Raw genomic sequence first — 19,575 nt, 5'->3', positions numbered from 1 at the left:
TTGGCTGCTGCTGTTCTAGGGCACTGTTCCACAGCATTGACATTCCTGCTACAACATGACTGCATTTTGCAATGGCCTTTCTGGGTTTTCTTCAGGACCTGGACTCTACAGCATGGCACTGTGTCTCGACTTTCTCCACGACCCCTTCAATTCTGGGCCTTCTACTTCTACCTGCTACTGTACCTTTAACCCTAGCTTCTCCTAGCCTTTTTTCATTGACTCCAGCCCTGCTCTACAGTGCTAACCCTCAACTGATCTCCATCACTCCTTCCTGTCTTCAAAACAAGCACCACTTGGGTAACTCTTATATAACCAAGTGCAACTGCCAGGATGCAGCCTTGGTCCCTTCTGGACTGTAGCTTCTGTGTGCTGTCTTTGGGGAAATACATCCAGATTTATGATCCTCGCTGATGCTCTTCTCTGTTTAATCACAGATAAGTTCTCATCTTCAACTGACTAGCATCAATTGTCCCAGTGAAACAAACGTTTACTTCACTGGTCTCTTAATTGTTACAACCAACTCTTCAGATTATTAAACATTACAGATATTTAATTCAAAATACTGAAAGGTCTGATAGAGTCTTGTCTTAGTCACTGTTCTCCTGCTGTGAAGAGACCAAGACCTAGGAAACTCTTATAAAAGAAAGCATTTTATTGGGAGGTGGCTTACAATTCAGACGGTTAGTTCATTATCATCATTTTGAAGAGCATGACAACATGCAGACAGGCAGGCAGGTTGCTGGAGAGGTAGTAGAGAGCTACATCCTGACTTACAGGCAGCAGACATGGGGAGGTGGGTAGTATGGTCTTTTGAAACTTCAAAGCCTACCCCCAGCAATACATCTTCTCCTGCACCAACAAAACCCTACTCCAACAAGACCACACCTCCTAATCCTACTAAATGATTCACCAAACCAGCAAGTATATAGGATTAAGCATGCAAATATCTGAGCCTATAGGGACCATTCTCATTTAAACCGTCACAAATCTTTAAGGGACTTTCAAACTTTCCTCTGAAATGCCACGAGCCATGTCTACATTGTCTGCCTTTTTCTCAACACTCTTTTCTCCCAAGCTCTAAACACTCACTGGCTTTTCTAGCCCAAAGTTCTTCCATAATCCTCCCAAAAGCCCATGGTCGGGTCTGTCAAAGCGATACCACGTGAGCTGGTACCAATTTCTGTCTTAGTAGGGTTTCTATTGCTGTTATAAAGCACTATAACCAAAATCAACTTGGGAAGAAAAAGATTTGCTTTACCTTACAGTTTACAGTCCACCATTCAGGGAAGTCAAAACAGAAACCTGGAGGCAGAATCTGGTGCAGAGGCCACAAAGGAGTGCTGTTTAGTGACTGGCTTCCCATGCCTTGGGAACCACATACTCAGGGATGTTACTGCCCACAGAGAGCTGGGCCCTCCCACATCAATCATCTATCAATGAGATGATCTACAGACTTTTCTACAGGTAAATCTCATATGGACATTTTTTTGGACTGAGGTTTCTTCTTCCCAGATGACTCTAGCTTGTGTTGTCATAAGCCTAGCCAGCGCGGCATCTTTAATGAAACTTTTAAAGAAACATGTTTCATGTAGCCCAGGCTGCCTCCAAATTCAATATGTAGCTAAGGCTAGCCTTTAATTACTAATGCTCTCCCCAAGTGATTAGATTATAGGCATGCACTACCATACACATTTCTGTTTTGCACTTTAATTACTTTGCCTTGTCCTTGTCCTGACAGTTACACAGATGGTTCCAGTACAGAAATCCAGCACATTCTCTCATGACAGCTCTCACCTTAGGAAGCTGAAGCTGAAGATGGCACAGCCCCCTTTGTTTAGGTGTGTGCCATTCAGACTGCTCTGCCCTGCTCTCTTGCTCTCATTCTTTGTGGCCTAAGTCCTAGGTGTTTGCACAGTTTGACTGGGGAAGACATTGGCTCTTCTGATAGCCTGGTAGGTGTGAGAACTCGAGAAAAGACAGTTGTCATTCTCTTTCACAACACACTGTAGTCCCTTGGGATTTGTGAGGGATGGTTCCAGAGTCTCCTGGAATGCCAAAGTCTCTTATACAGAATGGAACGGTGTTTACCTATGACCTATTCACATCCCCCAGATGCTTTTAAATACCCCTGGATTACTTATAATGCCAAATACAATAGGAGTGCCATGTCGCCAGTTAATGCACTGTGTTGTTTAAGGAATAATAACAAGAAAAACTCTGTGTGTATCTGCAGAAACACAATCAAAAGAGTGACGGACAGTGAATGATGCCTTGGGGGACTATGGGAGAGGCTCCAGGAAACCAAGGTAGAGGGCCTTTGCCTCAAGTTCATTTTCTTCCCTACATTGCTCTTGGTTGTGATTTCATGCCTTCTGTGTTAAACATTTATATTCAATTTATAGGACATGCTCATTCTTGTTGGAGGTTAGAAGATAGCTGGAGAGCCTGATCACTGGAAAGAATATGCTGAATGCTGTTCTTACTGTCCCCTGAGTCTGGATATGGCCTTCTGCCTTGTTTGTGTGCTTTTCTGGGTATAAGATGCACTGCATGCCAGGCAGTTGTATTTAAATTGCTCTGTTCTGAGAAAGTTCTGGGGAAGGGCTGCTCTGTTAGTAGGTGCTTGCTGGCATTTATTTACACATTTTTCTGAACTCAAACATCCTTTCTTGGATCATTGCTTTCTTTGTTTGTGTGTAAAAGTACACTGAAGCTAAGAAAAATTGTTTACACAATTAGACTGTAGTCGGTCCTGTTCTTTCAGGTCCTTGACCTATGCAGGTCTCACAGACACAGATCTGCAGAGGCCCACGAAGGCCGACACATGTTCATTACAAATGCTGTCGGCACAGCTGCCCCACAGCTTCTGTCTACAGTGGGCTGATTCTGTGGATGTGGAACCTGCAGACACAGGTGATTGCCTGTACTCCTGATCTGATCACCTAAGAGATGAAAACCCCTGTCACAATGCCCAGTGTTTGTTTGGTAGGGTAAGTGATTATTGGTGTCTTCCTCCCTTCCTTGTCTGTGAGGCTCTCATTATTTATGATAGCTGTCTTTGTTCTTTTCCTCACTCAAAAAACAACAACAACAACAACAACAAAAAACCCTTTCAGGATTGTTCTGTGCTTCAGACAGGGTGGGGGTGGAGGGCATTCTCTGTCCCCCGCTGTCCTCCTGTGGAGCAGAAGAATGGCTCTCAGGAGCCCAGCAGTCTGCTCTGCCCAGCCTCCCCATGCTTATAGACAGCGTGCATGCTGGAAATACTCCCCGCGGTACTGACTTCCAGGAGAAGGCAACACATGACTGCTTCTTCCGCGCATCAGCCACTACCTTGACTCTCGGCTGCCATCTTTACCTTTTCTGACAGGAGCTGGGCTGAGGCTGGGAAGGTGAGGAGGAGAAACGGCTGCATCTGCCTAGGACTGAAATGGCAGTGGATGTCCCTTGCAAAGGGAAATTTGCACCTCTTTAGAGTTGGCTTCACATTGAGAGCACGGGGAACAATCGTTAAGGCCAGCGCATTCAGAATGAGTACTGCCCAAATTACTTACCGAAGACATCTGCGAAGCCGTCAGCCATTCAGGAGGGATGTGAAAATGAGCCCCAGCTGAGTCTCCCAGCAAAATGATTCCCCTGGGCTGTGAACCTAGGAAGCACAATTTATTTACATTATTTATACACCCTAGCCGTGGGCAGCCTCCAGAGTGAGTAGCTATTTGAGCAGATAGCCTGGTGTGTATCAAATGCACAGTCCGTCCTAACAGTGATACATCGCCACTTTTCATGTGTTGGGGAGTGTGAGGGGAGCATTTAGGAGCTGAATGAAATTTCTCAGCCGTTGGAACTGCTAGCTAAGCTTCACAAACACAGGTGTGCTTCCTGGCTCAGCGTAAAAGCAGCTGCTGTGCAGCATCCAGAATGAGTGATGGATGAACACAGGAAGCAGACTTGATCTGAGTTCAGAAATATGCCCTAAATTTTGGTTCTGGAAATGGCTTTTTTAGAGAATATACCAATTCTCTTTAAGAGTGAATGCCCTCATGGAGCAATTTTGATAGTTTAAAGATATGATAGTCTCTTTAAAGTCTTTAAATCCACATACACAAAGGCACTAAATGGACAATTCTGGCTGATTAACAGAGAGAAGGAGCTAGGAAGGTCTGTGCAGCCTGCATGTCTGGATGTAAGAATCACTTAATCAAATTTGGAGACACATCTACACAAATCACTTACTGGAGAGTACACCCTCTAGCCACTTAAGGGCCTGGAAAAATCAAATGCTCCCTCTAGAGTCAGAGAAGTCTTCTTTCACCAAAGCCAAAGCACCAGAGTGAGCCAGAGGATGGCCCAGCCTTACTGTAGTGGTTCCCTAACCTTGGCTTCTATGGAAACTGCCTCTGGGCCACAAGAATGGAGACTAAGAAGGTCTGGGACATTTAAGAGGATGTGGGATGCTAGGATGTGGAGATTAAAGGGTCTTCCTTCCTTCCTGGGATCACTAGCCCAGAAGGCTTAGAGTTTTATCTAAATCTGCATTTGTTATTGTTATTGTTGTTGTTTTATTACAGTCCTGGAGATTGAACATTGTTCCTCATGCACACTAAACAGAGCTACTCCCCACGCTTCAAATTTGTTCACAATTTTCTCTCTTCTTTTCTTATTGTAGTACTAAGCACTGAACTTAAGACTCAGCACATGCCAAGAAGCTCTACCACTATGCTATAGTCCCAAGCATCTTTTTACATTTTACTTTGAGAAGGGGTCTCATTAACTTGCTCAGGCCAGCCGGAAATCACCTGTAACCCAAACAAGACTTGAATATTCAATCTCCTATCTCAACCTTTGAGTGTATGAGATTGCAGGCCTGTGCCGCCAGGCTTGGTTCTAAACTTATTTGTTCTTTGTGTCACTCACCAAACATTTCTAATTTTTGTAGCTTTTCAGCAGGCCTTACCCATTTCCTACTCTCCCCTTTGCCGCTCTGGAAGCTTACGGACACCTAGACTTTAGGTTGACCTTTGTCAAGGATGCTTTGATCAAGGTGGCCTTGGGGATAAAATTTGAGTGGTTATCCAGGAACGCCCTGTTGAATGAGTACAAGGCCAAAATCATCTCCAAGGGAGCAGAGAAACATTGGCTAGCAGAACAGGGACAATGCCTTAGTTTTGGTCTACCCCCGGAGTGGGATTTTAGCATTGGTGACCCAGACACCCAGGCATTTGTGCTTTTAGAATAGGAAGTTTTAGCTTAGTTATTTCTGGAAGCATCTGCAAACTGGAGGTTGACTTCTCTCTTAAGTCACCCAGATAGTCACCATCAGAGACGGGAGGCTAACTTTAATGTACGTCGAAAAGGACATGCAAATGATTAAGTATTACTTCCTGTGTCATTCATTATTTGGAAAAGTCCCAGCTTTTGATTACTCTGGTATCTGCCCTGCACTCTTCCCTAATGTTATCATTAAGGATTCTAGTCCCTGAGTGAAAGAGTCAATTAAACAACTTACATTCTTCATCTTTCAGATTTGCCTCTTCCATGCCTGCCGTTTTCTGATCAGTTCAGAAAGCCAATCTAACTGGGCACTTCAACTCTTACCCTCAGACTCTGCCTCACAAAGGTGATTCTTTTCTCTTCAGTTTGACTCAACCAGAAAAGAAGCATACCACTGTAGTAGGACACTGACTTTTAGTTCGTACCTTCGCAGAATTTCTTCTCATATGGAATTCCATCTTTTGGATCAATACCCTTTAGAAGAGGAATAAAGAGATTAGCAGTGTGGTTTTAAATTTATGAGGCACATAACACTAAATCCTTCCCAACTGAATTTAACATGCAAAGGCAAATCAATAGATAAAACCCTTTGAAGCCTTTTGGGCCCCTAATCCAACTTAGTGATACTCGATGTAATGAGCTGGGTTTGAGAGGAATTGAGGATAGAACAGGAGGATAATAAGAAATGAGGCCCACTCGCTCAGAACAATCTGGGGCAACCATTTACAAGAGGAGCAGGGACAGGAATGACTCTCCTTGGAGCACTGAGGGCTGACTGAGTCTTGGGGACATAGGTCAAGGGTATGTTCTACAATTTCTAAGCTGGAAATCAAAGCATCCAGACATTTCAGAAACATCAGTTTTCATCCATTTTACCCTTTCATCCCACACTCAATCCAGGGGAAACTGATGAAGTAGGGAGATACTTGTGGTTGTCACAGTGAATGGGGATGCTCTTGACAACTTGTGGACAGAGGAATAGGAGGCTGTCAAATGCCTTACAGTTTATAAGATGATGTATCTAACTCACATGTCAACAACCCCAGGATTAAGAAACCCAAGAAGGGCAGTTGGTGCTGAGTGTGACTAGGTCATCACAGTCAAACCCCAAACCAAAGCGAGACAGCAGAGCACCTGTCCCTTGGTGACATCAGTGTTATTTTAAGACAAAAGTGCTTGGTGGCCATAAACATGAAGGGAACAGCAAGTTCTTGTTTCTGATCTTGAAGACTCCAAATACACAGAGAAACATTATGCTGGGAAGTCAGGAAGGAAACAGAAACATTGCGCTTTCTTTGCTCTTGTGACTCCTGTGATTAACCAACGACCAGAGCCACCCCTCAGCACACAGACACCTAGTCACACCACAGTCAACAATGGAGCCAGGCGACACTGTACAAAAATGGCAGCACAGGCCTTGATGGCTGCAGACTCCTTGATTTGGACTTTGTGGTTCTGAGTAATTCTTCCTCTGCAGAAAGGGACAGGCGTTAATACATGAAGCGGCTGCGTCTCTCTAGTTAGTGGTGATGAGCTTCACATTTTGCCTTCTGAGCTCGTGGTTGATTTCTTTTAGTCTTTGCTCGGTCACTTCTTTATGGAGGTGGCATATCCTGTCACAAACATGGTATGGGGACCATCTTTGTGGGGACCATAGAATAAAGAAAGCATTCCCACATATTAATCTTTTGTCCTGAACTAAGACAAACAAACTTGAATTTATCACAAAACGAGCTAACTTGGGGTCCTCTACACCTTAAGGCTCTAATGCAGATTTTTCTTCCCCTTAAAGAGGTAGCATGCCTGAGGGTAAAATGTTTGAGGTTGACACAGTTATCTGTCTTGTTTATATACAGAAGCCACAGATCCTGATGCACACCATAAAGATTGCTACCGGTTTCCTGGGGAGAGAAAAAGACCTACGCAGAAAAATGAAGCAATGATGTCTTTCAAAGTCAGGATTCTTTATCTTCAAGGCTCCTTGTTTGCATAGCTCCTGCCTGTGGTGGGGCTGGGAATGGCTGGGAGCTCCAGAACATTCTAGGTCAGCTGTTCTCAATTTTTGCGTTGAGATCCTCTTGGGACTCATGTATCAGATATCCTGTATATCAGATATTTACAATATAACTCGTAAAAATATCAAAATTACAGTTATGAAGTAGTAATAAAAGAATTTTATGGGGAAAAAATTCCACAGCATGAGGAACCGTATTAAAGGGTTACAGCATTAGGAAGGTTGAGAACAACTATTCTAGGTAGGACAGAGAGCCATGCTGTCATTGATAGGATGTGAGTATTTCTATTTAAGTACTTCAGGCTTGTGAGAAAAAAGACCCTAAAGAAATTGACCAGACTTTCCAAGACTCTGATGATTCATTAGGATTTGTTTCATTTTTCTAAATAATAATTTCTAATTTACTTTCATACTTGAATTTATGTTTGTAAGTTGGTTTCTTTGTTCTCCACAAGGACCCTCAAATTATGTAAATGTAAGATGACCATAACACATGAATCTGCAGCCATTGTTTCCCACGGGTAAGTATGGGGTGGCTTCCTGTTTTCTTTCCTTTTCTCTCCCTGAAAGCTATAAACCCATTATGTGTAGAGAATTTGGCCAGCACAAATCAGAAACGTTGGGGTATGAGTGGTACATGTAGGGTAATTTCTATGCACCAGAAAAGGCTTATGAAAGAAAACAAATGGCTATAACAAAATGGCAACACCCTCTGGCCTCTCCCAACAGCAGTGTGGGTGCTGTAAAGGCGCTGACATCGACTCCCCTTCCATCACACTGCTCAAACAAGAATAAAGGAATTAGGGGAGACCATGGTAAAGTTTAAAACGGCTATTTAAGGTAGCCTCAGTTCTGACAATGCCATTGATGACCTTCCTATGTGATGGAAAATCTTGATCCTCATTCAAGGAGCAGGGAAAGATTCCTGGGTTCTCATTTTCCAGTGTGGCCTAAGAAAATACTGTGGGGGGGCGCGATCGATAATTAACCAGGCCAAGTCAATACAAAGTTTTAGCTTTTAATAAAAAGGGGAAAATCTTACACGACCAGAGATCGCACGAACACCAGACCAGCCGGGAACCAAAGAGAGGAAGTGGCAAGGCACTTTGATCTTTTATTTGTTTTGTATGTCTCAGGGGGACACACCTTAAGCAGAATGTGATTGGCCTAGATTTCCCATCAAAATACACACTGGGAATGCAGAAAGTAAGAGACGATATTCAACTTTAACTCATTGCTTACCCAAATGCCATTACAGTTGGTGTCCTGATGGGCATCCCAGTTGTCTGGCCTATGAAGAAAGCATCAGCCTTAGTCTTTGGCATATACGGGATGTTCAGTGAATGCTAGTTCCACGAATGGGTGTCACAGGAAATGCCACCATAAGATAACAGTGTTCTTCAAGGAAGAGCACCCCATATGTGCTGTGACATACAAAAGCTGCCACTTAGCATCTGCAGTCTGGATTTGGAGCATTTCTGGAACCTAGGCTGGAAGCCAGCCTTTCCAGTGACGGAGGGTTCCTGTGGCCTGTGTTGTTGTGGAATGGAGTGCATAAGTAGTAAGCCTGCAGTCCATTTTCTTCAGTAAGGGGCAGCTGCACCTGCTGCCTGCCAGCTGGGCAGCCCCTGGCAGCTTGCTGCTGCAGCACTGCAACCCCGTGACTACAAAGGGTGGCACAGCTGGGTTCTGAAGGCAGAGCTATGGTTGCTTTCCATCAGGCCGTGGCTCAAGCAGGATATGTGTCATGTTATTTGGAGTCCATTCCTTGCTCTAAGGGTACAGGAACATCTCCTGGGTCCACCTTACTGGGAGAACTCCCTTGGGGGTTGTGTCAATGTCTACGGTCATTTCTGTATAGCTAGCTTCTCTCAATAGAATGTCATGCCATTGAAGGGGCAACTTTGTTTTGTTTAGTGCCTAACTCTACCCCAAGTGCTTTGCAAGGATCAGGTTTGTGATCAAGCATGTTTGGATGAACAACTGTGTCCATGAATAAATGCAGGACCCTTCTCTCTGCAACTAGGGTTCCCCAAGTTGGGGAACGCCCTTGTGTCTCACGCCTCCAATAAAAGTTACCTTCTGCCTGGGTACACTGTCTTGTTGCGGTCATTGCAGTCTCTCCCTCGCCAGTGGTAGCCCCGCAATGTCTGAAATTGAAGAGTGCGCACAGAAGGGGGTTAGTCCTGCTTTGACACCGACCACGGTGAAGGCTAATCTAAGGGATATCGGCATCTGCAGTTTTTAACTCAAGTATTGAAGATCAGTAGGGAAATTAAGATTAATATAAGATAAGCTATGTGAGGTAAAATATGATATGACACCAAACTTAGAAATAGGTGGGAGTGTATGTATAAATAAATGAATATATATTTATGGGTGATAGTGACTGTGAGCCTGTATGTGACAGTATTAGGGGATGAGTTTATGTATGCATGTACATATATGTGTGTGTCCTTACATGTATGAATGTGACAGGTGTGTGTGTGTGTGTGTGTGTGCGTGTGTGTGTGTATGTTTGTGTCTGTATATGTATCCATGTATACTCCTAGAAACATCAGGACTGTCCAACTTCCTAAGTTGTTTTGTTAGCCGCCAGTCTTCTCATGGTATATAATATTTCAACTATTTGGCCAGTGATGAATCTTTTCATTGGATAATTCAAAAAATAATGTATGACAACTGTAAATCCTTTGTACATTACTGAAGAGCTTACAACAATAAAGAATTAAAATTCTATCAGGCAATGTTCTCCCTTGTGGTCTTTCACCCTGTGGTGAGTTCAGGACAGGCTGCTTTCTTGTTTCCCCAGAAACCTCACTGGCATCCTGACAGCTCTAAAGCAAATCCATGCACACATTTGAAAAAGCAAGCTCAGGCAGATTTATGAATTTCCAGAATCATAGACAACACCCTGGTAATGCTAGCCCCATGGAGACCTGCAGTTGAGAATGACGTCAGGGAGGAGGAAACAGAACTGGGTCTATGGTTTGCTTTGATGGCTAATATTTTTTATGAAGTCGAAAGGCCCTTAAAATTGTGAACTGATGTATGTTCATCAAATGAAGTTCAGTCTTGCCTTATTAATAGAGAGAAATGTGTAGATGAGACACCATATGGAGCAGACGCCTATTCCTCCCCGGTGGTACTCACTGGGGAAACACTGTATTTGTCGGAATCGCCGTCTTTGAATGGCACAGCCTTCTTTATAGATCTAGGAAAGAAAACAAATGCCCTGTGAGCTAAGAAAAAAAACAATGCCTGTGAAAATAAACATGTTCAGATACTGGCTGTTTGCATGACTGTCGCTGATCCAAAAATAAAACCCAGCGCCTGCGTAGCTCATGAGAATGTCAGACGCACTCAGCCAGTCGATGCACTCTCTATTCAACCCAGTTTCTCTGTATTTAACGTGGGCCATTCCAGGAGGTGGAATAACTGAACTGGACTTGTAGGAGACATGGGTTTATGCTATGGTACCCAGCAAATTGGAGACTACATCTTGGATCTAGACAATTGAATCCCAGCACTCCTGTGGTGATTTGAACAGGAGTGGTCCCCAGAGGCTCATATATTTGAATGTTTGGTCATTAGGGAGTGGCAGTACTTGGCAGAGATTGGGCGGTGTGATCTTGTTAGAGGAAGTGTGTCTCTGGGGGGTGGGCTTCGGGGTTTCAAATGCTCAAGACAGACCCAGTGTCTTTCTTTTTTACTGCTGCCTATTCCCTGATGTTGAACTTTCAACTTCTCCAGCACTGAATCTGCCTACATGCCACCACTCCCCCACCATGTGACAATGGACTAAACCTCTGAATGATAAGCCAGCCCCAATTAAATGCTTTCCTTTATAAGAGTTGTCATGGTCATGGAGACTCTTCACAGCAATGGAACAGTGGCTGAGACAACTCTAAATTGTCTCTGTACCCTTTGCACACTATGTTAAGGAAAACATCTATTTTAACCACTCACTGTGAGAATCTTGGGTATTCAATGGTCATTAGGAGTTAACTTCTGCTCTTCCTTATGGGACTGAGTAGCCAGGAACACAGACATGATAGCTAACATAAATCAGACCAAAGTTATGGATACTCTGAGAGGAAGGCCACCTCCGCACCTTACTACCAGACTCTTCCTGCTTCAAAATGGCTGCCCCGCTTTCCCCTCCATCTGGGAGAAATCAGATAAAGGACAGCAGAAGATTGCAGTCATGCAGCAGGGCAAATCTGTGCCTGGAAACTAAACTGTGTGGGATTTTGAATCAAGAGCATCCAAGCAGATCAAATAAATGGAGCTCGGAACAAGTGCAGAGGACATTTACAACCTGTTTGCTCAGGTAAAGAAGAGGGCTGAGCGTCTAGAGGGTCAATGAGGGCAGAGGCTGGTCTATGGCGACCAGATCCGTGGTCACTGGAGGGTAACGTTACCTGTTTGAAAGGGTACAATAATAGTGCCTGCCTCGGCGTACGCAATGGTCCTCTATGCATAGAAAGCACCAGCTAATTTGTTATCTTGATGATTATTACACCACAGGTGGGTATAAAGGGCAAGCAAGGCTGTACTTATGTGTGTTCTGTAAGTCGTAAATCACCACATACATGTATGGTGTGGTACAAATTATAAGTGGAGCACAGTGACTTAAAAAAAAAAGAATAAAACAAGCTGGCTTTGCTTTTATCATAAAGGAATAATTTTTCTTTTAAGTTGGGCCAAGAAAATCCATGGTCCTAGATGCTCCTGAATTCAAAATTTAAAGACGGTTCAATTAAAGTATTATCACTTGGATATCATTTGAAACTTCAATGGTACCATTAAAGAGAGGGGGTTCCCAAATCAGTTCAAACCCGGCATGATGAAATGATTGGACACCTGGGGAGCTGGCTGCACCTCAGCCTTGAAGCATCTTCTTTCATGTCTGACAGTCCCTTCTCCTCATAACCTGAGGCTCTCTGCACCTAACCCTAGCCACAGAAAGGGCAAAGCTGCTGCTTCTGGGATTCAGGCCAACTGGCTGCGGGGCTCCTGTTGACAGATGAGCTAGGAAAAGTTTGTAACTCTTTGGTTCTTCAGAGACTCTGCATGTGGGTCAGAATCATCGCTGCCTCCTCCTTCCTCCAGCTATCTTACTGGCAGCCTGGAGATCTTCAGCAAGTGTAGTCGCCATGAAGCGCAAGAGATAGTGGGTGGTGGAGCACGGGAAAACTTTTAACATGACTTAAATTATGTTCCTCTCCCAGTCGTTGTAAACCTGGCCTTAATACAGGCAGGTCTTTGCAGATGTAATTAGGTTCATTTGCAGTCCTTAAAATGGACCTTCGTCAAATATGACTGGCAGGCTGTAAGAAGTAAAACCACCCTCCCCAGGGGTAGGGGAGGTGGAGGAAATGATTGAATAAAAAGTGGAGGTGAGGATTGGAGGGATGCAGCTGAAAGGATTGATGGGTATCACAGCATCCAGGAAGAGGCAAGGAATGATTCTATCCAGAGCATATGTCAGAGGAGCACAGTCCTGCTGTCTTTGGTTTTGACTTTCTAGTTTTCAGGACTGAGAGAGTATAGATTGTGCCATTGTGTCACAACAGCAGCAGCAGCAGCAGCAACAACAAGAACGTAGCTCTGCAGAGCATACCCGTAGCCTGTCTATTGTACCTATGAGCATTCCTATGCCTCTCCCTCTCTTCCTACGGCAGCCAGGCTGGGGCAGAATGGAATAAAGCCATGGGAGCTCCCACAGGAAAGCAAGAGAAAATAGGTGGCAGAGCAGATGCTGCTGTGGTCTACACGGATATCTCACATCACGAAATCATTAAAGCATCACTTGTGCATGTATTGCTTTAGCTCTGTCTCCTGACATGCAAGTAATCGTTGGGCAGAGATAGCCAGGAGTCAGATTTGAGGACAAATTACCCAAGACTTACCTAGAGAATGTTTAGGGAAATGTAGTGCTCTTTTACTAGGTCTAAGGCCAAAGAATCTGGATTTTTTTTTTAAAGTTCTCAGATGACTCTGAGGGAAAAAGGACTCAATTTACAGTTTGATTTTAGGTGAGGGGAAACAGGTCCTAAGACATTACGTGACTCAAGTTCTTTAAATCAACACAAGATTCAAAATGAACAAATTAACAAAAACAAAACAAAAAATAAAAGGAATATAAAGGTTGCACGGAACTAAATACACCCAGGGGTGAGGGGGTTGGGTCCTCAATGGCCTAGGGAGTTACTTTTTTTAAGGCCTGGAGTTGTGCTTTAAAGATAAAACCTTCCTAGATGCTTCTGTGTAGAAGTCTTGGTTGCCAGGTGGTGGCACTATTGAAAGGGATGGGACCTCATTAAAGATTTGAAAAGAGAGGGGTGTGTGTGTGTGTTTTATTACAGCTGTCCTCTCTTCTTACTAACACAGAGTGCAAGGAAAAAGCTGGACTATTTTGCTTCATAAGTCATCATTTGCCTTGCTCTTTGTAATATTAATTCTATGATATTTACCTTAAACTCAGACATAGGGTGAAGCTAAGATCTGGAATAGTTTTGATGTTGTTTACAACACTGGGGACTGAACCAAGTGCTCTGTGCTTGCTGGGCTAACGGTCAATTATTGAACTTCATCCCTCAGCCTTGGAAATTACATTGATGTGAGTGTGTGCTGGTCGAAGGTGGGGATAGAGGTTGGTGGTGTAGAATCTTGGGCAGTGTCTTTCTGTGGTTATAGCCATGAGCAGGGCTGACGGTGAGAAGTGGAGGAAGCCCTGAGTGAGAGGGTTCCTGAGCTAATGTCTGCTGCTGACATGGGCACAGCCACGTAAAGGACCATACAGACTCAGACCCATGGGAAAATGGCAAAGCCTTCTCCTCAGGGTGAGGCTCAGAGAGATAGTAAAGACTTTATTCCTCTGGCCATGTATAGATACTGATAGTGTGCACGGAAGATGTCCACCACTTCCCCCTCCTTCATAGTTACTACCCAAAGACTACTTCCTACCAACCCTGCTCCTACAGAGATTAGTTAAACCTGCCTGTTTGGTCCAGCTGTATGCCATAAACCCTGCCTCCTTGTTTAGTGATGTAATAACCCCGCTTCTTTGTTCAGGTGTGTACAATAAGCCTGCCTCTCTGTTCAACTCCATATAATAAACACAGTGAGCTTCAGGGGTCCTAAGGCTTCTCCATCAGAAAGCTGGGTTTATCCAAACCCCAGCCTTTCTTTCTATCTCTCTATGTGCTTGCTTTTTCTCCATTCACTCACCACCCAAGTCAGACAAAGCCCCAGAAGCTGTGTAAAAATGTGGCAGCCAACCTCATCCTTACATTACGTGGCGAGGAGAGGCTTTCCCTAAGTGTTAAACCATGATTGCCTGAAACCCTCACTTGGGCACTGCTCACTGGGGCTAAGGTTGCCTGTGATACATTTCCAAAAATTGTTTTGTTCAAAGTCAGTTTGTCTATTTGTTTCTATACAAGCCATATTTTGAGCAAGATACATGATCAATTTCAGGAGGATGCCTTTTAAATATGAACATTAGTTTAGCCCGCAGAACACAAAGACAAGCGAGGAGATGTCCTAACTATGTTGACAGTAGAAATAGTATACATACAATTCAATTTTCTGGCAGAGCTTGGTCAAAAATGGTAGTGAACAAATTTTGGAGCCACTTCTAGGATATTTCTGGGGAGATAAAAATAAGACAACAAGAAGAGTTGATTAAGTCAAGGAATGATGCCCACAAAAGACCCCTCTGTTGTCTGGATGACTGGACCCAAATCCGGTTCCACTGTGTTTACCCAGATGCACTTCTTGCTCTTGTCTCTATGTCCCACATTTACTCTGTCTCCTGTATAGGGGCTTGTGCTGGTTCCTGGAATTGGCACCCGGCCATCTGCTCCACCCTAGTAGCCACCCTCATAGCCACCCTCCCACTGTGCTTTTCCCAGTTACGTCTTGCCTGCTTTGGTCAGCTATTCAAACATTTCCTTCTGGAATGCTTTGAAAACAATCTTTAAAATGTTTTCAAATAAAACAACTCTATCCTACTTGAATAGTTAAGGAGATGCTGATAGGGAGACACAGTTGCTTTCGACCAGCCCTGAATCCCTCGTGTGTGTATGAGGTGTACTTGGCATTAACTTGGCATTAATGGCATTTCCATCCTGGCCTAGAACTGACAACATTTTCAGACTATAAAGGAGGTATTGTGTGGGTCTCTGGGATACTTTCCTAGCATCCTAGGACTAGAGGAGCAACCCCACTGTCTAAGGCACAGGGATATCCTCAGCTCACTATGTGAAAGACGTCCCAGCTTTCAGCATTACTTGTGGAGTCCAAAGTATAGGCACTAATAGGGCTATTTAGGAACCCTGTAGGGAAAGATGATAACTCAGACATTTGTCAGAAAGAAGATGATAGAAAGTAAGGCGGTCGAGAGTAAGGCAGAAATACAGGAGGCTTTCTCACTCAAGATGCAGTACATAACTTTTCTGAGATGCAAATTTTCATACTAGATGTACTTAATTGGGTACCACAGGATGGATTCTGGCAACCTGTCCTTTCTTGTTTGTTTTTCATATCATTTTCATACCCAATCTCTTGGGTCATTCTGCTGTCCACTAATACTTGAGAAACACTGTTCTAGCTCCTAGTCAGCACTATTCAAGGTATGGTTATAGTGTCAGTGCCACTCCCAGTGCCACCAGGAGCCTCAAGAAACATGGCCCTGCCCACCACATATCACAAGACAGTCTGTATTTCCACGAGATCCTTAATGTGCATACCAGAGTGAAGAAGTCACAATCCTGACTCAGGGAGCCTGCTGGCACATGCTGTGGACATATGTAAAGGCTGGGCATATTAGGGGATGATAAACATTTTAGTCTTGCTGGAACATTGGGATCTACAGAATCACATGAACCTTGCAAGCAGCAAGATATTATGACAGCTTAGGATTCATCTTCCCATTACCCTGAGGTCAGTAGAGAATCCTTGAATGGGTCAAATGGGGGACTATATTTGTATCTTCAAAGGATAGCTAGAGAAGGATTTCCTAGAGGAGAAGAAGGGGAAGATCTCATTGGAGATGCACATTTGGGCTTTGTAGTCTTAAGCTACCTTGTATACTGTGTGACAGCCTCTACTTGCTAGATGCAAGCAGCACAAATCAGTTTCTAGACTGTACCAAGTGTCTTATATCCTTGGCTGGAGGTGAGGAACAAAACTGTACCCATTAGAAAAATGCCCTGATTTGACAGAAGGTACAGGGCAGTGACAGTGGGAGAAGGGATGCTTTAGTAGGTTAAAGCCAAAGACGTGGGGTCTGATTGAGGTCAGAACTGTAGACACATAGTAAAGCAACGTTAGCATGACCTCATACAAAGCACCGGCTTCAGTTTGCCAGCACAGACACATTCTGAGACTTAAATCAGCTGCATTCACACGTTGGAGCTACTTCTCTTAGTATTTACCTTAGTCTGAAAGCCTGTCTAATTATTCTAATGACACCGTAGAGTTCAACAACGATGATAACCAACACATGAAATTACACGAACAGTCTTATAATTACTACACAAGAGGTACAATAGAATGGAATTTTATAATTGCACAACTGTTCATTGTCAAAATCCAGCTGGAAGGCTGCAGCTGCCGTTGCTATTCATTGCACAGATACGGAGGTCAGGAAGTACGCAGTCGTCCCGTGCGGCGTGTCCAGAGTCTTTCTGCTTCCTCTGTCCAGACAGGGTTATTCTCCTCTGATCTTTGTGTCACACAAAAGGACAGAGACAGTTGTTCCCAAGCCACCTTTCCAACTCCAGACAGTGTACTTGCAAAGACAAGCGGAGATGGACATGCAAGCCACACGGAAGTCCTTGCCTGCGCACCTGCCAGACCCCACCTTCCAGTGTGAACTTTGCTAGACAGAGACAGCTGGTCTGTGAATAATGCAGAAATGGATTTAAAATTCTGAATTTGGCTGCATCCCAACTCATCTGAAAGGAAGGTGTAGAGTCTAGGTAATCCCTGGCGACAGTGCAATCTTACCAGCTTCCCTCACCGGATGGGAAGTGATGCAGAGCAGCAAACGGGTCTTGAATAAAGAACATGGGATGAAAGACGTAAATGAAAGGTCAAAGTGTGTGGGGGATTGAACCATTTTCCTATACACAGCAAATCTGAAATTAAATTTCCAATTCAATTGCTTTTTGACTCTGTGTGTACTATAGTACCTGGATTTAATTGTTCTGGGCTGGGATGTGAACACACTTGAACACAGGCATGTGTTCGCTTCTCAGGTGACTATATTTGCCAGGTAGACCTGTGTTTAGGGTTTTGTGTACAGAGGCAGAGGCTGTCCCCAGCATAATTCCATATCCACAGACACCAGTACAATGGTTCTCTGTCAGGTTCAGCACTGAGGAGGCCTGGTCAGAGAGTTGTCTGCACAGTAAACACAGTGGATTTGGAGAGAGCTGTTGATGGATCTGTGTGATGTATTGCCCATGTATTAGCAACATAAAGAAAGTGACTGAGTCTTAGCCTTCTCATCTCTAATGTGAGACTGAGGAGAAAAACTATCCAGTTTGTGTAGGTGGAGGTGAGAATTAAGTAAGATATCCACACTTCAGATATTCTAAACAATTGGCTTATATGCTCTCTTCTAAATACTCAAAAAATCTCCCAAGGAGCCTCCTTGACCCTTCCTGAAATCCATACCTTTTCGAAGCTTTTGATTCCTTCCACAGTACATAACTTTCCTGCAGTTCATATTTTTAAAAAGATAATTCCTTTTTTTTTTTTTTTTTTTGGTTTGTTTTGTTTTTTGAGACAGGGTTTCTCTGCAGCTATGGAGCCTGTCCTGGAACTAGCTCTTATAGACCAGGGTGGCCTTGAACTCACAGAGATCTGTCTGCCTCTGCCTCTGCCTCTGCCACCTAAGTGCTGGGATTAAAGGTGTGCGTCACCACCGCCCAGCAAAATGATAATTCTTTTATCAAAGATTAATTCTGATTTTTTAGTTCTCTCTCTCTCTCTCTCTCTCTCTCTCTCTCTCTCTCTCTCTCTGCGTGTGTGTGTGTGTGTGTGTGTGTGTGTGTGTGTGTGTATGTCCTTGAGAGTACAATACTCTCAGAGGCTAGAAGAGGTTGTCAGATTCACCGGAGCTGGAGTTACAGGAGGTTATACATTATCTGATGTGGATGCTGGGAACTACATTGCAGTCCTCTGCAAAAGCAGTAGATACTCTTAACCTCCAAGCCTTCTCCCCACTCCTGCCAGTCCAGACTTTTATAGGAGAAGGCCGAGAGGAAGAGCTCACCGAGTCTTGGCAAATATTTCTGCAGTTAACACTAGCCATCAGGCAGAATTGATTACAGCCAAGTTCCCTGAGCAGATTGTCAAAGACAGTTGGTTTTTTTTTTTTTTTTTTGGTTTTTTTTTTTTCCTGATGATTTCAGTCTGGAGTAAACACATTGAGAGGAGCTTTAAGGAAGTTTTCTTTCTTAATTGTTGAACAGTCAATAGATTTTTTTTTTATTTTGAAATTGGAATCGTGCCTCACCAATTATGTTTTCAAGTCTGGTGACAAAAATTAAAAAAAAAATTTGTAAAATCCTAATTAGCCTTTGAGGTTGTGCCAAGGCAGTTTGTGCCAGTAAAATAAACAATGCCCTAAAATAAGTCCTAAATCTGTACTGAGAAGAACAAAAGACAATCGCATTGTCCTCCATTCCGCTCAGATTTTTGAAGGTGCTGGTCATGGAGATTTCGTGGTTTTCTGCTTATTATTCAACATATTCACCCGACTAGATGAACTGGCCACTACTGACCTTTAATTATTCTGTGAATGAAGCAATGAGTGCTGAAGCTGACATGGTGATGGATTAACCAATTCTGTAGAAATATCTCTTCTGCTACCACTTAACTTGGGTCAGCCTTGCTCATCAAAACTCACAGGACCTCTTCAGGTTGCCATCTGAAAATATTGTATAGGGCACACAGAATAAAACTGCTTGTTTATTATTTAAATACATTTGGACGACCTTTACTTGCTGAGTCTGGTCAGCCTTGACATGAGTGATTTCCCTCCCCTTTGTTCCTTTGTTCCTAAATCAATACTATGAGACAAGTTGTCAGAGAGTGAGTGATGAGGTAAGCTGGAGGGGAGGAGCCCATGACAATGCCTGTGCTCTCTCCCTGCTGTGCAATGCATCCTCACTGTCACCGTGCGCCCTTCCTGCTGTGGAATGCATCCTCACTGTCACCGTGCGCCCTTCCTGCTGTGGAATGCATCTTCACTGTCACCATGCATT

General features: G+C 43.8%; 1 protein-coding gene across 1 annotated transcript in view; it reads right to left on the bottom strand.

Annotated features, from left to right (window-relative positions):
* The window catches only part of Aoah (acyloxyacyl hydrolase), a 196,278-nt gene that overhangs the window by 94,968 nt on the left and 81,735 nt on the right, over window positions 1-19,575 (bottom strand). The window contains exons 6-11 of the mRNA XM_087896443.1: window positions 14,874-14,944; window positions 10,442-10,502; window positions 9,368-9,438; window positions 8,531-8,579; window positions 5,700-5,748; window positions 3,555-3,649 (exon numbers count right to left, since the gene is read on the bottom strand). Of these exons, the coding sequence (XP_087752569.1) occupies window positions 3,555-3,649; window positions 5,700-5,748; window positions 8,531-8,579; window positions 9,368-9,438; window positions 10,442-10,502; window positions 14,874-14,944 (396 nt within the window). The remainder of the gene's footprint in view (window positions 1-3,554; window positions 3,650-5,699; window positions 5,749-8,530; window positions 8,580-9,367; window positions 9,439-10,441; window positions 10,503-14,873; window positions 14,945-19,575) is intronic.

This window comes from Myodes glareolus, chromosome 14 (genome assembly GCF_982192425.1).
Source record: "Myodes glareolus chromosome 14, mMyoGla1.1, whole genome shotgun sequence".
Taxonomy (NCBI): domain Eukaryota; kingdom Metazoa; phylum Chordata; class Mammalia; order Rodentia; family Cricetidae; genus Myodes; species Myodes glareolus.
This window is presented reverse-complemented; position numbering and strand designations above follow the sequence as displayed.